This window comes from Pelophylax lessonae (genome assembly GCF_965119305.1).
Source record: "Pelophylax lessonae genome assembly, chromosome: 1".
In the NCBI taxonomy this organism is placed as follows: domain Eukaryota; kingdom Metazoa; phylum Chordata; class Amphibia; order Anura; family Ranidae; genus Pelophylax; species Pelophylax lessonae.
In genome coordinates, this window is record NC_138768.1 from 841,333,219 (window position 1) to 841,348,314 (window position 15,096).

The window sequence follows — 15,096 nt, forward strand, 5'->3', positions numbered from 1 at the left end:
TGTGCATTACACACATTTGAGCTGCCCCATTCGCTTGAACGATATCACCAAGGGAACAAAGGGTACAATGTTTGCTGCGGCCACTGCATGTGTTCTTACAGCCTTTCAAAGTTTGTACTTACCACAAAGTGTAAACTTTGTGTTTACAATTTAATTTAATTTATTTATTTTTTTTTTTTTTAGAGAACTAAGAATGTGAGAAACACTGGTGTGACATTCAAATCTAAATCACAACTACTGCCTTCAAAACCTTTACAATACCAATCCCCAAGATTTGGTCTGGTTACCAACAGTATTTTCCCTGCTTTGATCTTGCATGGGCATGGAATAAGTAAAGGATACATACTTTGTAAAGGTGTCAGGTATTGGAAAGAAGTTGTATATTCATTTCCCATTTGGATTGCTGGTTGTATTATTAGATTTTATTACTCTTTAATGACACCTCCTATTAATAAAGTATGAGTTCTATTACCTGCAAAGCTTGTCGCCCAAGTGATGTTCAGGTTAAAGTTCTTTGATGCATTAATAAACATGTCCAGGTCTCGGTTTTGCTGTGGGTAAACAGAGGAAATAACCGGGTTATATAAACTGCATTGCTTCCACAACTAACAGTTGAATAAAAACACCTAGGAAAACGGAAAGCAATAGGTATCCCCTTACTAGGGGTGGTCATTTAGAAGTAGAGGGTGAATTTCTTACATATAGACATCCCCCCACCAACCTAGAGTCAGTAAAATGTCTAGGGGTTTAATATTCTATTTAAAGAGTAAAACCCCGTACACACGCACCGATTGTTGGCCATAAATTTTCGGCCAACGTCCGATCGGCCGATTGTCGGCTTGTTAGTATGATGCTTCCGACAACCGACTGCGACTTTTCGGCCGAACAAAATCTGGTGTGCATGCTATAAAATTTTTGTTGGCCGTCAACAGAACGGCTGATTTTCCATCAGTCAGTACAGATTTCGGGAGACAAAAATCAGATGAGCAAGACTGGGCATGCTCAGAGAAGAAAAAACACACGGAAAGTAAACCAGCACATTACATCACTTCTGAAGTTGGTTGTTGTTGGCCGAAAAAATTTGTGTGCAGTCTAGAGCACATTTCAACCAACACAACAACACTGGACAAAAGTCGGCCGATCGGTCGGCCAACAATCGGTGCATGTGTACGAGGCTTAACTTAACTTTTGTTGAGAAAAACGTATTCTGGGTGATCTATGTACATTGCATGCATTTTTCACAAACTTTGTTGCAGATTTATACATTATGTTACTCTGAAGAAATAATCATTTGTCTGTGTCCATTTTCAGAGTTAATGTGAATGGGTGTGATTTTATAATGATCAATCAGCTACTGCACCTGTAGGGCTCTAATGAGGAAAGTGTCAGGGTCTTCATTCCTTTAGATGTGATTTTCCCTTTGGAAGTATCTCACCAAAAAAAATGTATTTCTGACATACCGTACAATCTATTTCTCTGATGTACATTAACAAACACGCTCATGATCTTCTTAAGCATTCAGTTATACTGCCCCCTACAGGAGAAGGACAATAGGCGGGGGAAAAAAAAAAAAGTCAAGTTACGCCTATGGGCAGTCCCAGGAGGTATACTCCCTCTCTCTGCTATAAGTACTAAGATTGGTTACAAGCAGTGTCAGAAGTATTACAACTCCATAGAGCAGGGGTCTTCAAACTATGGCCCTCCAGTTGTTCGGGAACTACAATTCCCATCATGCCTAGTCATGTCTGTGAATGTCAGAGTATTACAATGCCTCATGGGATGTGTAGTCCCATAACAGCTGGAGGGCCATAGTTTGAGGATCCCTGCCATAGAGGATTGGGTGCTGTGTCCATCAATGAACATCAGAGAAATGGATTTTAAAGTAAGTCAAAAATCCCATTTTCTCTTTTAGTTTATTGGCGGACACCGCTTCTGATCTTTCTTGACCATTGGAACGTCCCAAAGCAGTGTAAAAAACAAGGGGTGGGAACAGCAAGAAAAAATTTCTAAGGCTAAACAGTAGCCAACCAGGTAACAGGAGCTCAACCAAAACAACTAGAGCCCACCTGAAGAACAGTTCAACTCAGAGAGGGAACAAGCACCCTAAACTGCAGCCTGCAAAACCTTGCGGCCAAAAGAAGCATCCAAAAATGTTTTTAAAGTGTGCACTGACGACAAAGTAGCCGCATTGCACACCTGCGTTACTGGCGCCAATGACATAAGGCCCAAGAAGCACTGAGCGTCTGTGTAGAGTGCGCCTCCACAGGGAAAGGAGGATCCTGACCCCTAATCGAATAGGCCCGAGTCACCATCTGTCTGATTAATCTAGAAATGGTCGCAGATGAAGCGGATAGTCCTTTTCGAGGCCAATCCATAAGCACAAACAGTGAGTCTGACTTCCTAAAAGTCTCTGCAGCTGCCAGGTACACCCAAATAGCCCAAACCACATCCAGGGAATGCCACACAACTTCCTTGGGATGTTTTGGCCTGGAACACAGGGAATGCAACACAATGTCCTCATTCAGATGGAAATCATCAGAGACAACATTTGGAAGAAACCTTTCAGAGACAACCTTTGGAAGAAATGAAAAATCCAGCATGGTGAGAGAGACCACCGGGTAAATATAATTGGGCAGAGCTGGAAACCCAAAAATCTAAGATATCAATCTAAAAGATGCAAAAAACAAGGGGCCGATAAAACGACATAATGTGACTAGATAGCTCACAGCTGTGGCATGGTCCCGAAAAGTAAAATTGTGATTCGGCAATTAAAAACAAAACAAAAAAAAAAACAGAGGTTCAGGAGGTGGCATTAGCACGTCAGGAATGCCTCTCAGCTGCTGCTATTCCACCCTCTGAAAAGCAATTCAATGTTGCTCAATGTTCAGTGGTCGGTAAGCATTAGCACAAGTGTGAAAGAAGCCTAAATGCTATGACTGCCCAATGGAGATGGCAGGCTGATAAACTGCCCCTGTAAAATCAGCTATCTTCTTGAATAGTAGTAGTAGCTTGATCTATCAAAAGGGGAGAGCAGCATAAAGCCCCTCTGCCAGGGAAAGATAAAATGTAAAATAACTTTCCCCACATCCATGGAACATTACTGCCTGCTCCGCTTCATACACAATAAAGAAAACACTGTATGGGGAATGTGCGTGCCAATCATGGAAAGTTAAAGCAGGAAAGGAAGTCGGAAAATCATTTTTTTTTTATCTTTTCCCTGATACCCAGAGTCAAGGAAATGTAGTGAATGACAATTTCCTACTAATGTTTTTTTTTTAAGGAATGTATAGTTTCTTAAAAATTAAAAAAAAAAAAAAAAAATGTGCATTATTTATTATTATTATTTCAGGTACTTATATAGCGCTGTTAATTTACGCAGCGCTTTACATATACATTGTACATTCACATCAGTCATTGCATATAAACATTATGTTTCTTCTATGCAGCTGGTGGCGCTCTCGGCTTATTTTTCTTTTTCCTATGCATTGGTACACAAAAATGATAGTTTGAAGAGTGGTTCATCCCTTATCAGACAACCGTAGACAAAGCGAGCCAACAAGCCAGTCTCTGGATAACCCATAGTTCTCTGGAATCCTTTGTAATATATTAAATACTATTTGTAAAGCAACAAATTTAAATAAAAAAACCTCATTATATTTCCTTTAAAAAGACACTGTAACCTGGCCAATCAGCGAAAAGTGACAGTGTATCTTCATAGCCGAACACAGCCTCCCACATTATGGGAGCGTGGTACCTAGTTTTGATAGATACCCACTCCCGCTCGGATCCCATAGGCCAGGGTTCTCCTAACTGTGGCCCAGGGGCTGGATTCTGCCCATTGCTTGTTTTTATCAGGCCATTGGCGTACTATTTCTCCCACTGACACCAACAAGGGGGGCACTATTCCTCCCCACTGACACCATTGATGGGACACTATTCCTCCCACTGACACCATTGATGGGGCACTATTCCTCCCACTGACACCATTGATGGGGCACTATTCCTCCCACTGACACCATTGATGGGGCACTATTACTCCCACTGACACCATTGATGGGGCACTATTCCTCCCACTGACACCATTGATGGGGCACTATTACTCCCACTAACACCATTGATGGGGCACTATTACTCCCACTGACACCATTGATGGGGCACCATTACTCCAACTAACACTAAAGATGGGGCACTATTCCTCCAATTTAAACCACTGAGGGGGTACTATTCCTCCCACTGACACCAACAATGGGGTACTATTCCGCCCACTAACACCAACAACGGCAAACTATTCCTCTCACTAATACCAACAATGAGGTACTAGTTCTCCCACTGACACCAATGATGGGGTACTATTCTGCCCACTAATACCAATGATGGGTTACTATACCTCCCACTAATACCAACAATGGGGTACTGCTCCACTGACACCAGAAACGAGGAACTAATTCTCCCACTGACACCAATTATGGAGCACTATTCTTCCAATTGAGACCAATGATAGGGCACTATTCCTCCAACTGACATCAATTATGGGGCACTATTCCTCCAACTGACACCAATGACGGAACACTATTCCTCCCACTGACACCAATAATGGAACACTATTCCACCCACTGACACCAATAATGGAACACTATTCCACCCACTGACATCAATACCCCAAATGACAACCAAGCCTATGGCATTGTTTACTCCCACTGCCACTGATGCCAAAGCATTTTCAACTCCCACTGGCCACAGTCTGGCCCCCTTAATATTTGAAGGGCAGTAAACTGGCCCTTTGCTTTGGAAGTTTGCAGACCCCTGTCTTAGGTGATCCAAGCAGGAATTTTGGGTTCCCATATCAGCAATGGCGGCGGCGGCACCCGACAGCCGATGGAAACACGACACCGGATGTGACGAAACGCGTAAGTTTGGAACGCACAGCGTACGTGACGCGTGACGTAGGTGGAACGCAACCCGGAAGTCTTCCCGCTCACTACCCTGCACTTGGTTTGCACCGAAACACACGTTCACGTTCAGCCGCCCGCGACTTTTTAATTGGCAAACTACTTAGTTTTTTTCTTATTTTGGCTTATATTGTCCTTAATACTTTGTATAATTACCAATACTTTTTACCCTAACTGGGGAATAAAATTGATATCTAAAATACTACACCATCCGGAGCTTTTTTTGCCTTCCTTCTGAGCCGGCCTGAGTTGAGAGGAGAGAGAGGGGGAGCCCGCCATCCTATCCACCCAAAGCAAGCCACGAGGAGACTACATTATAGCCTGGAAGGCTATCTAAGCTTGGCTGGTCTTGACGCCATAAGGCATACATGACCCACGCTATTTGGTAAGTGATTCAAACTTACCATATTATCACGGTGAAAAGAAAAGTTGCACTGAGCACTACAGAGCGGATTGATAAATCACCACGCTGAGCACTTGCACTTATTACTTGGGAATAAGCAATTTTTGCACGGGAGACTCACTCTTTATTTATTGGCTTTTAAAACCTTTGAAAACTTTTTTGGACATTTTTCCTTGAAATTTTTACTACAGTTACTATATGGAATTTTTTAAAACTTTTTATATGAAATAAGCTGTATATATAACTATATTGTCACAATAGTCACCTTAATTGGAATTTATGTATGAAATTTATGTACAACACTTTATATTTTATTATTAATATTTTATTGCAATTAATTAATTTTAGCAAGCGCTATAGGTAGCCTATTATAGACTACTTACCTGCAACACGTTTACATCTTCTCTAGAGCAGCTGCTGTAAACACACTATTTTACTTATTCACTTATTAATTTGTTATTCACATGTATATTCCTTACACACGATGGAAACAATGGCTGCATTGCCGACATCGCTGGACTCCAGGACAGGTAAGTGTCCTAATATTAAAAGTCAGCAGCTACAGTATGTGTAGCTGCTGACTTTTGATATTTGGAGGGGGTGGAGGGGAAGGTGGAACTCCGCTTTAAGTATGCAATTCAGGTGTGCTGACTTCACTGGCTGCATACCTGTCTCAAGTCTATCAAAGACAGGAGGTCAGCTGTGACAGCCAAACAACTAACAGCAATAACCAGGCAATACAGTAGCTCCCATATTTATCTAGTTACAGATTTCTTCTAAAAGAGGAACCGTCACAAAACACCTGTGTGAGAAGCCTTAACTTTAAACTCCTATTATGCAACTTACAGCTTCAGGCTAGGTTCACATATATGCAAATTGGAGGAGGGTTTATCCGCATCCAATTCGCATGACAGGCAAGAGTGAACGGCTCTCAATGGAGCTGGTTCACACATGACTGTGGCGGCCGCAGTCCAGATTGAAAAAGGGTCCGATGCGTGCCTGGGCCCAGTTCAGGTGCGAATTCAGGCTAAAATTCGGACCTGAATCCCAACTGTACAGGTGAACAGACATGCACCGGACCCCAGGCACGAACCTGTGGATGCGCATGTGTGAACCCAGCCTCATACTAGTTTTTGTGTAGTGATATTCTTGCAGTCACAGAAGGGCAGCAGGCATCGAAGACAATCATGATGCTTCATGAAAGATTCCCTTTACCGGTGAACTTTTATGAGCGGTCCAAAGCAGCCCAGAACAAGGCCACCAGAGATCATAACACGTTCACACTGTACTCAGCCATTCAGTAGAGCAGCTCGCACTGTGATTTATTCTGGTGCACCGGCGGCTTCCCAGCAGTTATTATTAGAAGCAGATTGCAGGCTCACAATCTGCACTTACACTGTGAGAATAAAAAGACTGAACTGAGAATAACAGACGCCAGCACAATGCAGGATAATGCACAGCGCCCCTTTATAGCAGATCGACAAGCAGTTACCACAATTCAGATAAACAGCTTTACAATCTGTGCACAAAGCGTTCAAATGAAAATGCTATTTAATAAATTGATTCTATAAAGGTTCTCCCACTATATAAGGGAAAATTTCTGATCAGTGATGACCTCCTTCCATAAATGCTAGCTGCCCGTCACCTGCTTCAGTACTTCTAGAAACTGACCTGGAACAATCAAGAATATCAGAAAGGGGGGAACTTCTATAATCTGATTGAACCCTTTTGCTGCCAGAGCCATTTTTGCACACACATTTAATTTTAGCCCTAAATATTACTTAAAACCCCCAAACATATTTGCTGAAAGCAGATGGACAATAAAAAAGTACTAGTAGTTCCAGTTTTTTTTATGTCACGTGATATTTGCACAACAGTTTATTAAGCGCCAAACTTCAGTAAAAATAGATTTAAACTGATTTTAGGGCACACGAATGCAAAATAATTACTTACTTTTTGGTAAAATCTATAAAATGGGCTTGCAAGCTTTAAATTTGCATGTGCCCACAAAACAACAAGCTTCAGTACTCTATATTTTCCACAGGTGACATTTTAAAAGCCCCTACAGGCCACCAGTTTATAAGTAACCCATAAATAATGGCCCTAGTCTATCACAATTAACACTTTCATACGTAGACACCCTCAACAGGTGCGTCTACATTTGTATGTGCGTGCATATACATAGGGCCAGGGCAGACTCACATTTTTTTTTTGGGGGGGGGGTTGAGGTAATTTGAGGTCCAGCCCAACGCTAAAATCGCTACATCTTTAGACATCCAGGATCTAACACTGACCTATCTAACCCTGTAAAGAAGAAATCAGTATGCAGACCTTTTTTTTTTTTTTTTTTAAAGCCGATCCAGTCCGGTCTCCAGCGCCAGAAGCTCTGCAGAGGACACAGCCGACAACGGCTGTAAAATGATTTGGAAGTAACGTCACCCATAGAGTTACTATGGGGCTTCCGTTGTCGGCTGCCTACTTTGCACCCACCTCCACAGTGAAGCCTTGGCTGACAGCTCAGCGTGGGATCAGGTTGGATCGGCTTCAAAAAAAGGTATGTATACTGTTTTCTTCTTTACAGGGATAGATAGGTTAGTGTTAGGTCGTGGATGTCTGTACAAGTAGCGATTTTAGTATTAGGCTGGACTTCGCCTTTAAGTGTTTAAATATTGGGTGTAACTTTTTTTAACATTATCCTTTTTTTTCCTTTACTTTTGCTATGTGATAAAAATATTCATTTCTTTTTTCACGAAAAGTGTTTTTATTGAAGGGAAAAAAAAAAAATAGGACATATTTTTAAGATGAGTCTTTTTGACCCCTGCTGTCTCACCTGCGTCCCACTCCAGGGGTTACAGAAAGCAATCAGGTGGCTGCTGTACAAATGTCGGATCACTGTCATTAGAAAGCTGACAGTCAGCTTGTATAGTGTAAACACACTCTCCGCAGTTGCAGCCGCCAGAAGTGTGTGTAAAAGCATCAACAGCGACAGCCGTAAGCCTACCAGTGGTGGCAGTAAAAGGGTTATCGATTCAGAAAGTACTGAAACAACTGTAAGAGGCTGGCAGCCAGTCAACTAGAAACACATTGTAATTGCTCCAAGTATGCAGTGGCTAACTGACCAACCTCAATGCCTAAACACTCAAAATGGGGAGGGGAGAAGGTCGTTATCCCTGTGTAAGCTCCATAATAGAGCTTACACAGAGACTGGACTCAGGGCTGTGTCGTTGGCTTCAGAACTGCTTCTTCCCCGTGTCGTTGGCTTCAGAACTACTTCTTCCCCCTTACAAGTCTACAAACATGCAAAAAGGTCAAACGCATGTCACTCAAACCTGCAAAGCACTCTAAATGTTCTCTGAAGCACATGATGTAGCATGAAGCATGCTTGATTTTTTCTTTTGAAGCCGAAGATACAGGCCCACAACAGAGCCGCAGGGAAGGCATCATTAGATGGGAGGAGGCAGGACAAAATAAGCTGTTCTGCCCTATCAGTGACATATTTTCTATGGACAGCATATACACTGCTCAAAAATATTAAAGGAACATTTTTAATCAGAGTAGAGCATCAAGTCAATTAAAGTCAGTTAAGTAGCAGAGGGGTTGTTAATCAGTTTCAGCTGCTTTGGTGTTGATGCAATTAACAGGTGCACTAGATGGGCAACAATGAGACAAACTCCAAAACACAAATGGTTTTACAGTTGGAGGCCACAGACATTTTTTTCCCTACTCATCTTTTCTGACTGTTTTTCACTAGTTTTGCATTTGGCTAGGATCAGTGTCACTACTGGTAGCAGGAGGCGATACCTGGACCCTACAGAGGTTGCACAGGCAGTCCAACTCCTCCAGGAAGGCACATCAATAATGTGCCATTGCCAGAAGGTTTGCTGTGTCTCCCAGCACAGTCTCAAGAGCATGGAGGAGATTCCAGGAGACAGGCAGTTTCTCTAGGAGTGCGATGCAGGGCTGTAGAAGGTCCTTAACGCATCAGTAGGACCGGTATCTGCTCCTTTGTGCAAGGAGGAACAGGATGAGCACTGCCAGAGCCCTACAAAATGACCTCCAGCAGGCAAATGTTGTGAATGTCTCTGACCAATCAAACAGACTTCATGAGGGTTGCCTGAGAGCCCGACATGCCCTGTGCTCACTGCCCGGCACTGTGGAGCTCGATTGGCATTTGCCATTGAGCACCAGAATTGGCAGGTCCGCCACTGGCGCCCTGTGCTTTTCAGATGAGAGCAGGTTCACCCTGAGCACATACGATAGACATGAAAGGGTGTGGAGAACGTTATGCTGCCTTTAACATAGTTCCGCATGACCAGTTTGATGGTGGGTCAGTGATGGTCTGGGGAGGCATATCCATGGAGGGATGCACAGGGCTAGACAATGGAACCCTGGCTGCCATTAGGTATCGGGATGAAATCCTTGGATCCATTGTCAGACCCTACGCTGGTGCAGTGGGTCCTCGGTTCCTCCTAGTGCACGACAATGCCCAGCCTCATGTGGCAAGAGTATGCAGACAGTTTGTGGAGGATGAAGGAATTGATACTATTGAATGACCCCCACACTTGTCTGAACTTAATCCAATAGAACATCTCAGGGACATTATGTTTCAGTCCATCCGGCACTGCCAGGGTGTACCTTCGTCTGTTCAGGAGCTCAGTGATGCCTTGATCCAGGTCTGGGAGGAAATACCCCAGGACACCATCTGTCGTCTCATTAGAAGCATGCCCTGACGTTGTCGGGCATGCATACAAGCATGTGGGGGTCATACAAACAAACTACTGAGTACCATTTTGAGTTGCTGCAATGAAATTTCACTAAAATGAACTAGCCTTCTGCATCATTTTTTCACTTTGATTTTCGGGGTGTCTTTGAATTCAGCCCTCTATAGGCTGATCATTTTCATTTCCATCAAACAATGTGGCATCCTTTCGCCCTAACACATTACCCAGTCCATACTAGTATAGATAACCAGCATGATATTTTTCCCCATTGAGATCTGATGTGTTTTCAAAGTGTTCCTTTAATTTTTTTGAGCAGTGTATTTACAGTGATGAATATGAAATACCGGTATATCCACCTCACCCATATTCATCATCTTCTTAGCAGAAATTGCAGCACGATTATGTTTTTATGTAAAAGTGTACACTAAAGGAGTCCTACCCTCGTTAAAGTGATTGTAAAGTCTTTTTTTTTTATTTATATAAATGTTGTTATACTTACCTGCCCTGTGAAGTGGTTTTGAACAGGGCAGTCCGGATTCTCCTCTTCTCAGGTCCCTTTTCGCTGCTTCTAGCCGTTCCCTCCTGTCGAGAGCCCCCACAGCAAGCAGCTTGCTATTGGGGGCACCCAAGCTGAGCTGCAGCTCAGTGTGTCCATTCAGACAAGGAGCTGCCATTCGCCCCGACCCCCCCCCCCTCTCCTGATTAGCTGACTTTGATTGACAGCCGCAGGAGCCAATGGCGTTGCTGCTGTGTCTCAGCCAATCAGGAGGTAGAGTCCCGGACGGCTGAGGGACTTGTGGATATCAATACACAGAGATGGAGCTCAGGTAAGTATTAGGGGAGGCTGCTGCACACAGAAGGCTTTTTATCTGAATGCAAAAAAAATGCATTAAGATTAAAAACCTTCTGCATTTACAACTCCTTTAGTCTGACCGGTTCATATCTGTCCTGCAGCATATGTGGAAATACTGAGCTAAGCATTAAAAACAGAGCAGGGTTTTATCCCACCATTACCCTGCTTTTAAAGGTTTTCATGGTCATATGCAGATTGCCATCAGGTGCTTCAGACCTACAACCGGCCTCCTAAGCTGCATCAAACAGCTTTTGCATTTCCATGTGTATAGGAAAAGCAACTCTTGACAAACAAAAGCATGTCAAACACCAGGTCGTATATTGTAAATTTATTCCCTCCTTTAACACCTTTTGTTATACTCTTTCACCTTAAGGCTTCCCCTGTTATCGTTTCAAAATGACTGGACACTTCAAAGCTAAATAATAGGAATTCAGCTGCTTTGCAGAAACTGCAGGCGTACCATGAGTTAAGTCTAAAAAGGTGCCCTTTAGACTTATCTTTACTATTCACATCTGACAGTTATCTTGTGCCCCAGGAAGATAATGTCCAGAGCTCCTTCAAGAGCAGAGTCCTGGAACCTGCTATACCCGCCCCTCCCCTCCTTCTGGCTATTCCCAAAAGCCTTTGTATTATGTGAACTCATTCACAAAATGCAAAGGCTTCGGTTGATGGGCAACAGATAGGAGGGGTAGGCATTGCTGCTCTGTGTGCTTCTCTCCCCCTCACAGTCATAATGTGTCCATGGAAGTGTAATAAACCTGCCACATAAAAGTAATAGAGAGAAGACCTGGAAGTGACATGCATTTAATTGGAATTAAAGCGGAGTTCCGGCCACAAAATCATGCCTTTAGATTTTATGGCATCCTCTTCCTTATCGTTACCTGAGCAAAAATTGGATATTCCCGTTTTTTTTTTTTTACTTACCTTATTACAGAGGATAATATACTCACCTTTACATCCACTTCCTTCTTCCTCGGCCGCGGCCCGCGCCGTCACTTCCTGTCCAGCAATGCGTCTGGGAGCTCTTACTCGTCGCTCCCAGGATGCAATGGGCAGTGAGGTAAGCGGCCGGCCGCACCTCTCATCGCGTTATTTACAAACAGGAAATGACGCGATGATAGGCGGAGCACAGTGCCGTCCCTATGGAAACAAATACTATGCCGATCGCATAGTACTGGGCATGCGCGAGATTTCGCGCTGGATTCACCGGCCTCCTCCCACCAGAATCAGGAAGCAGGGCAGACAATTCCCCACAGCGGACTCGGCTAACGCTGACAAAGATGGCGGCGCTCATGAGAAATTTTATAAAGTAAGATTTTATGCTTGCCTAACTATTATTTCACTGTCTAAAACAGGATTAGCGGATATATAAAGGTCGGAGGGTCACTGTTTGGGGGACATTAAAAAAAAAAAAAAAGATTCTGTGGCCGTAACTCCACTTTAAATAGTAAAAAAATAGGAAAGTACAACATATTTACTGGTTTTACACTTTTTACACATTTCTTCAGTTACTTCCCTGAAGAGGAGGAAGAGGAGGAGGGGTTTTCTCAGCTAAGTACACACTTTCCTGCATGCATACTTGAGCTAAGGGCAGGAAGTAAATGCTACATGAATCACCTGCCCTTACTCAAGATGGCCATGACCAGACATGCTAGGGGGTGCTTTTCAAAGTGATTTCTCACCAAAATAAATCCTGGAGATGTGAATGGATGGGGGGGTTTGCTTTGAATATTAAAAATACATTAAATAGCGTTTTTAGTGCTCAGATGCAGTGAAGATTAACTTTAACTCATAGTGGTTGATTTGCTAAAACTGGAGTGTGCAAAATTTGGTGCAGCTCTGCATGGCAGCCAATCGGCTTCTAACTTCAGCTTGTTCAATTAAAGCGGAGTTCCGGGCACAGATGTAATTTTTTAATAAACATAGCCCCGGGACAGTCAGGGCTAGCACATTCCACAATGGCTAGCCTCTGATCTGTCCCGGTTCGCACTTACCTTTTAGAAGAAATACTTACTTATAAAATTTCTTCCACAGCGTTTCCATCTCTCTTGTGGGCAGCTGAAGCCGGCGCGATCCTCTTCTGTGTCTTCTTCTGCGTCTTCTTGTCCCAGAATGCGCCTGCACCGGCCCCTCTCGTCACTTCCGGTGCGGCGCCGCATTCCTAAACAGCTTCTGGGCATGCCCAGAAGCTGTTTAGCAGGGGAATGCGGCGTCGCCTGGAAGTGACGAGCGGGGCCGGTGGCGTCGCATTGATTCCTGGGAGCGATGACGTTCAGCTTCCAGGAATCATAGCGAGACAGGAAGTGACGGCGGGGCCGCGGCTCCGAGGGAGGAAGTACTCTGAGGTGAGTATTTACGATCTTCAATTAAAAGGTGAGTAAACAAAAAAAAATAAAAATAACTATCCAATTCCTTTTCAGGTGATCTCGAACTAGCGGAGGGGCACAAAAAAAAAAATATTGTTTTTGTGCCCGGAACTCCGCTTTAAGCTTTTAAAAAAAAAAAAAGAAAATGGAAGCAGATTGGTTTTCTATGCAGAGCTGCACCAGATTTTGCACTCTCCAGTTTTAGTAAATCAAACTTATAGTGTGCCTGCACCTTTAGCAAAGTTGCAGAATTCCTGGAATTCAGTATTAACTATTTCTACTACTCTCGTTCTTGGGAGGATAGATGAGAAAAGTGACCTAACCCCAAAGACCTTTGCAGTCTAAATTTGACAACAAAGTCATAAACACATATGTACATAATAGAGGCAATTTTGGTAAAAACCTAATATTGCACACTAGTCAACAGTGAGTATATACACACACACACACACACACACACACACACACACACACACACACACACACAAGAGTGATTCATTCATCTCATCAAACCTCCTACATTTATAACTACTGTTAAGACTCACCTCTTCAGGAGTGGCCACAAAGTTAATTGCTGTGTAGTATTTGTCATCTTCCTGAGAGAGGCTGAAGGTGAACTGGTAGTCTATAAGCAATGTATCTGTGTGAGGAAATTATATTTTGGATGAATAATAGGCACAACCAGGATCATCTTTAAAAAAAACGGAGCCACAGAAAAATAATGCTGTTGCTCATGTCAACAAATTAGAGGGAAAGAAAAAAAAAAAAGGAAGCAAGGAGAGTAACAAGACAAGAAATAAGCAAGAGAGAGAGTGTTAAAAGAGGGAGAGTCTGATGTATGCAGGGTCCTATGAACACCTACATTTCAACTCCCTATAAACTCCACCCAGTGCCTATTATAAACGTATTATTAACTAATGCCAGGATATATTATTGGAGGAAGCATGCCAACTTATGTGTGAAGACTAAAAACAAGAGAAAGGGAAGATGTTATTTTGATTCTAGTGTGTTTCAGGTTATACTGAGTCTTGTGACAAGTCTCAGCATCCCCTGCACTCCCCTTTTCTCTTGTTGACTTTAGCCACCAAATAGTCAGTTTTGTACAAAAAAAAAAAAAAAAATGATCAGAGTTTACAGCCATTCATACCCCAGCATTGGCCCGTCTAAAAGTGATATTATTGTAAATATAGCAATGGATGTATGGTATGGTTGTATTGTGATTTAATTCCAAACACAAAGTCTTATACTGCATTAGGCATTTATTACTGCAGCAAGTGAAGGACTTTAACAGACAGCCTTTTACTGGCTTACTGAAGTTATTAAATATACAAAGCTTTTAGGCCTTCTTCAGGCTTTATAAAGTTTTCATCTTTGGGTTAGCCAGTAAAGACAAACTTTCTACATTTTGCTTTCATGTAATGCAAATTCCAATTTGGCCCACAGGTGTCGCTGTTGCCGTCATTTAGCACAGTTTTTATGCTGGCAAACCTTTTTTAGACATGAAAGTAGAAAACAGGGTTATGTAAGTATGTCACATTGGAAACCTTTAATAAACATTGCATCCCTGTGTCCTTGAAGGGGCTGATCCTGCTAACACTGCATTTTTGGGGACACTAGTATAGTTCTGATCATGATCACTGATTTCTACACGCACTATTCTAGTAATGGCAGTGATCAGGGACTTGTAGTGGGACTTTGATAGTGTGGCGTGCAATTTGGCGCTAGCTGACACTGGCTGGGAGGGACGCCAACACCGACATCACTAGTGACATTAATACAGTGATAACACTGTACACAGACAATA

General features: G+C 42.9%; 1 protein-coding gene across 1 annotated transcript in view; it reads right to left on the reverse strand.

The window, feature by feature from the left end:
• The window catches only part of ATRN (attractin), a 444,499-nt gene that overhangs the window by 153,633 nt on the left and 275,770 nt on the right, over positions 1-15,096 (reverse strand). The window contains exons 22-23 of the mRNA XM_082258667.1: positions 13,838-13,932; positions 473-551 (exon numbers count right to left, since the gene is read on the reverse strand). Coding sequence (XP_082114793.1) covers positions 473-551; positions 13,838-13,932 — 174 coding nt within the window. The remainder of the gene's footprint in view (positions 1-472; positions 552-13,837; positions 13,933-15,096) is intronic.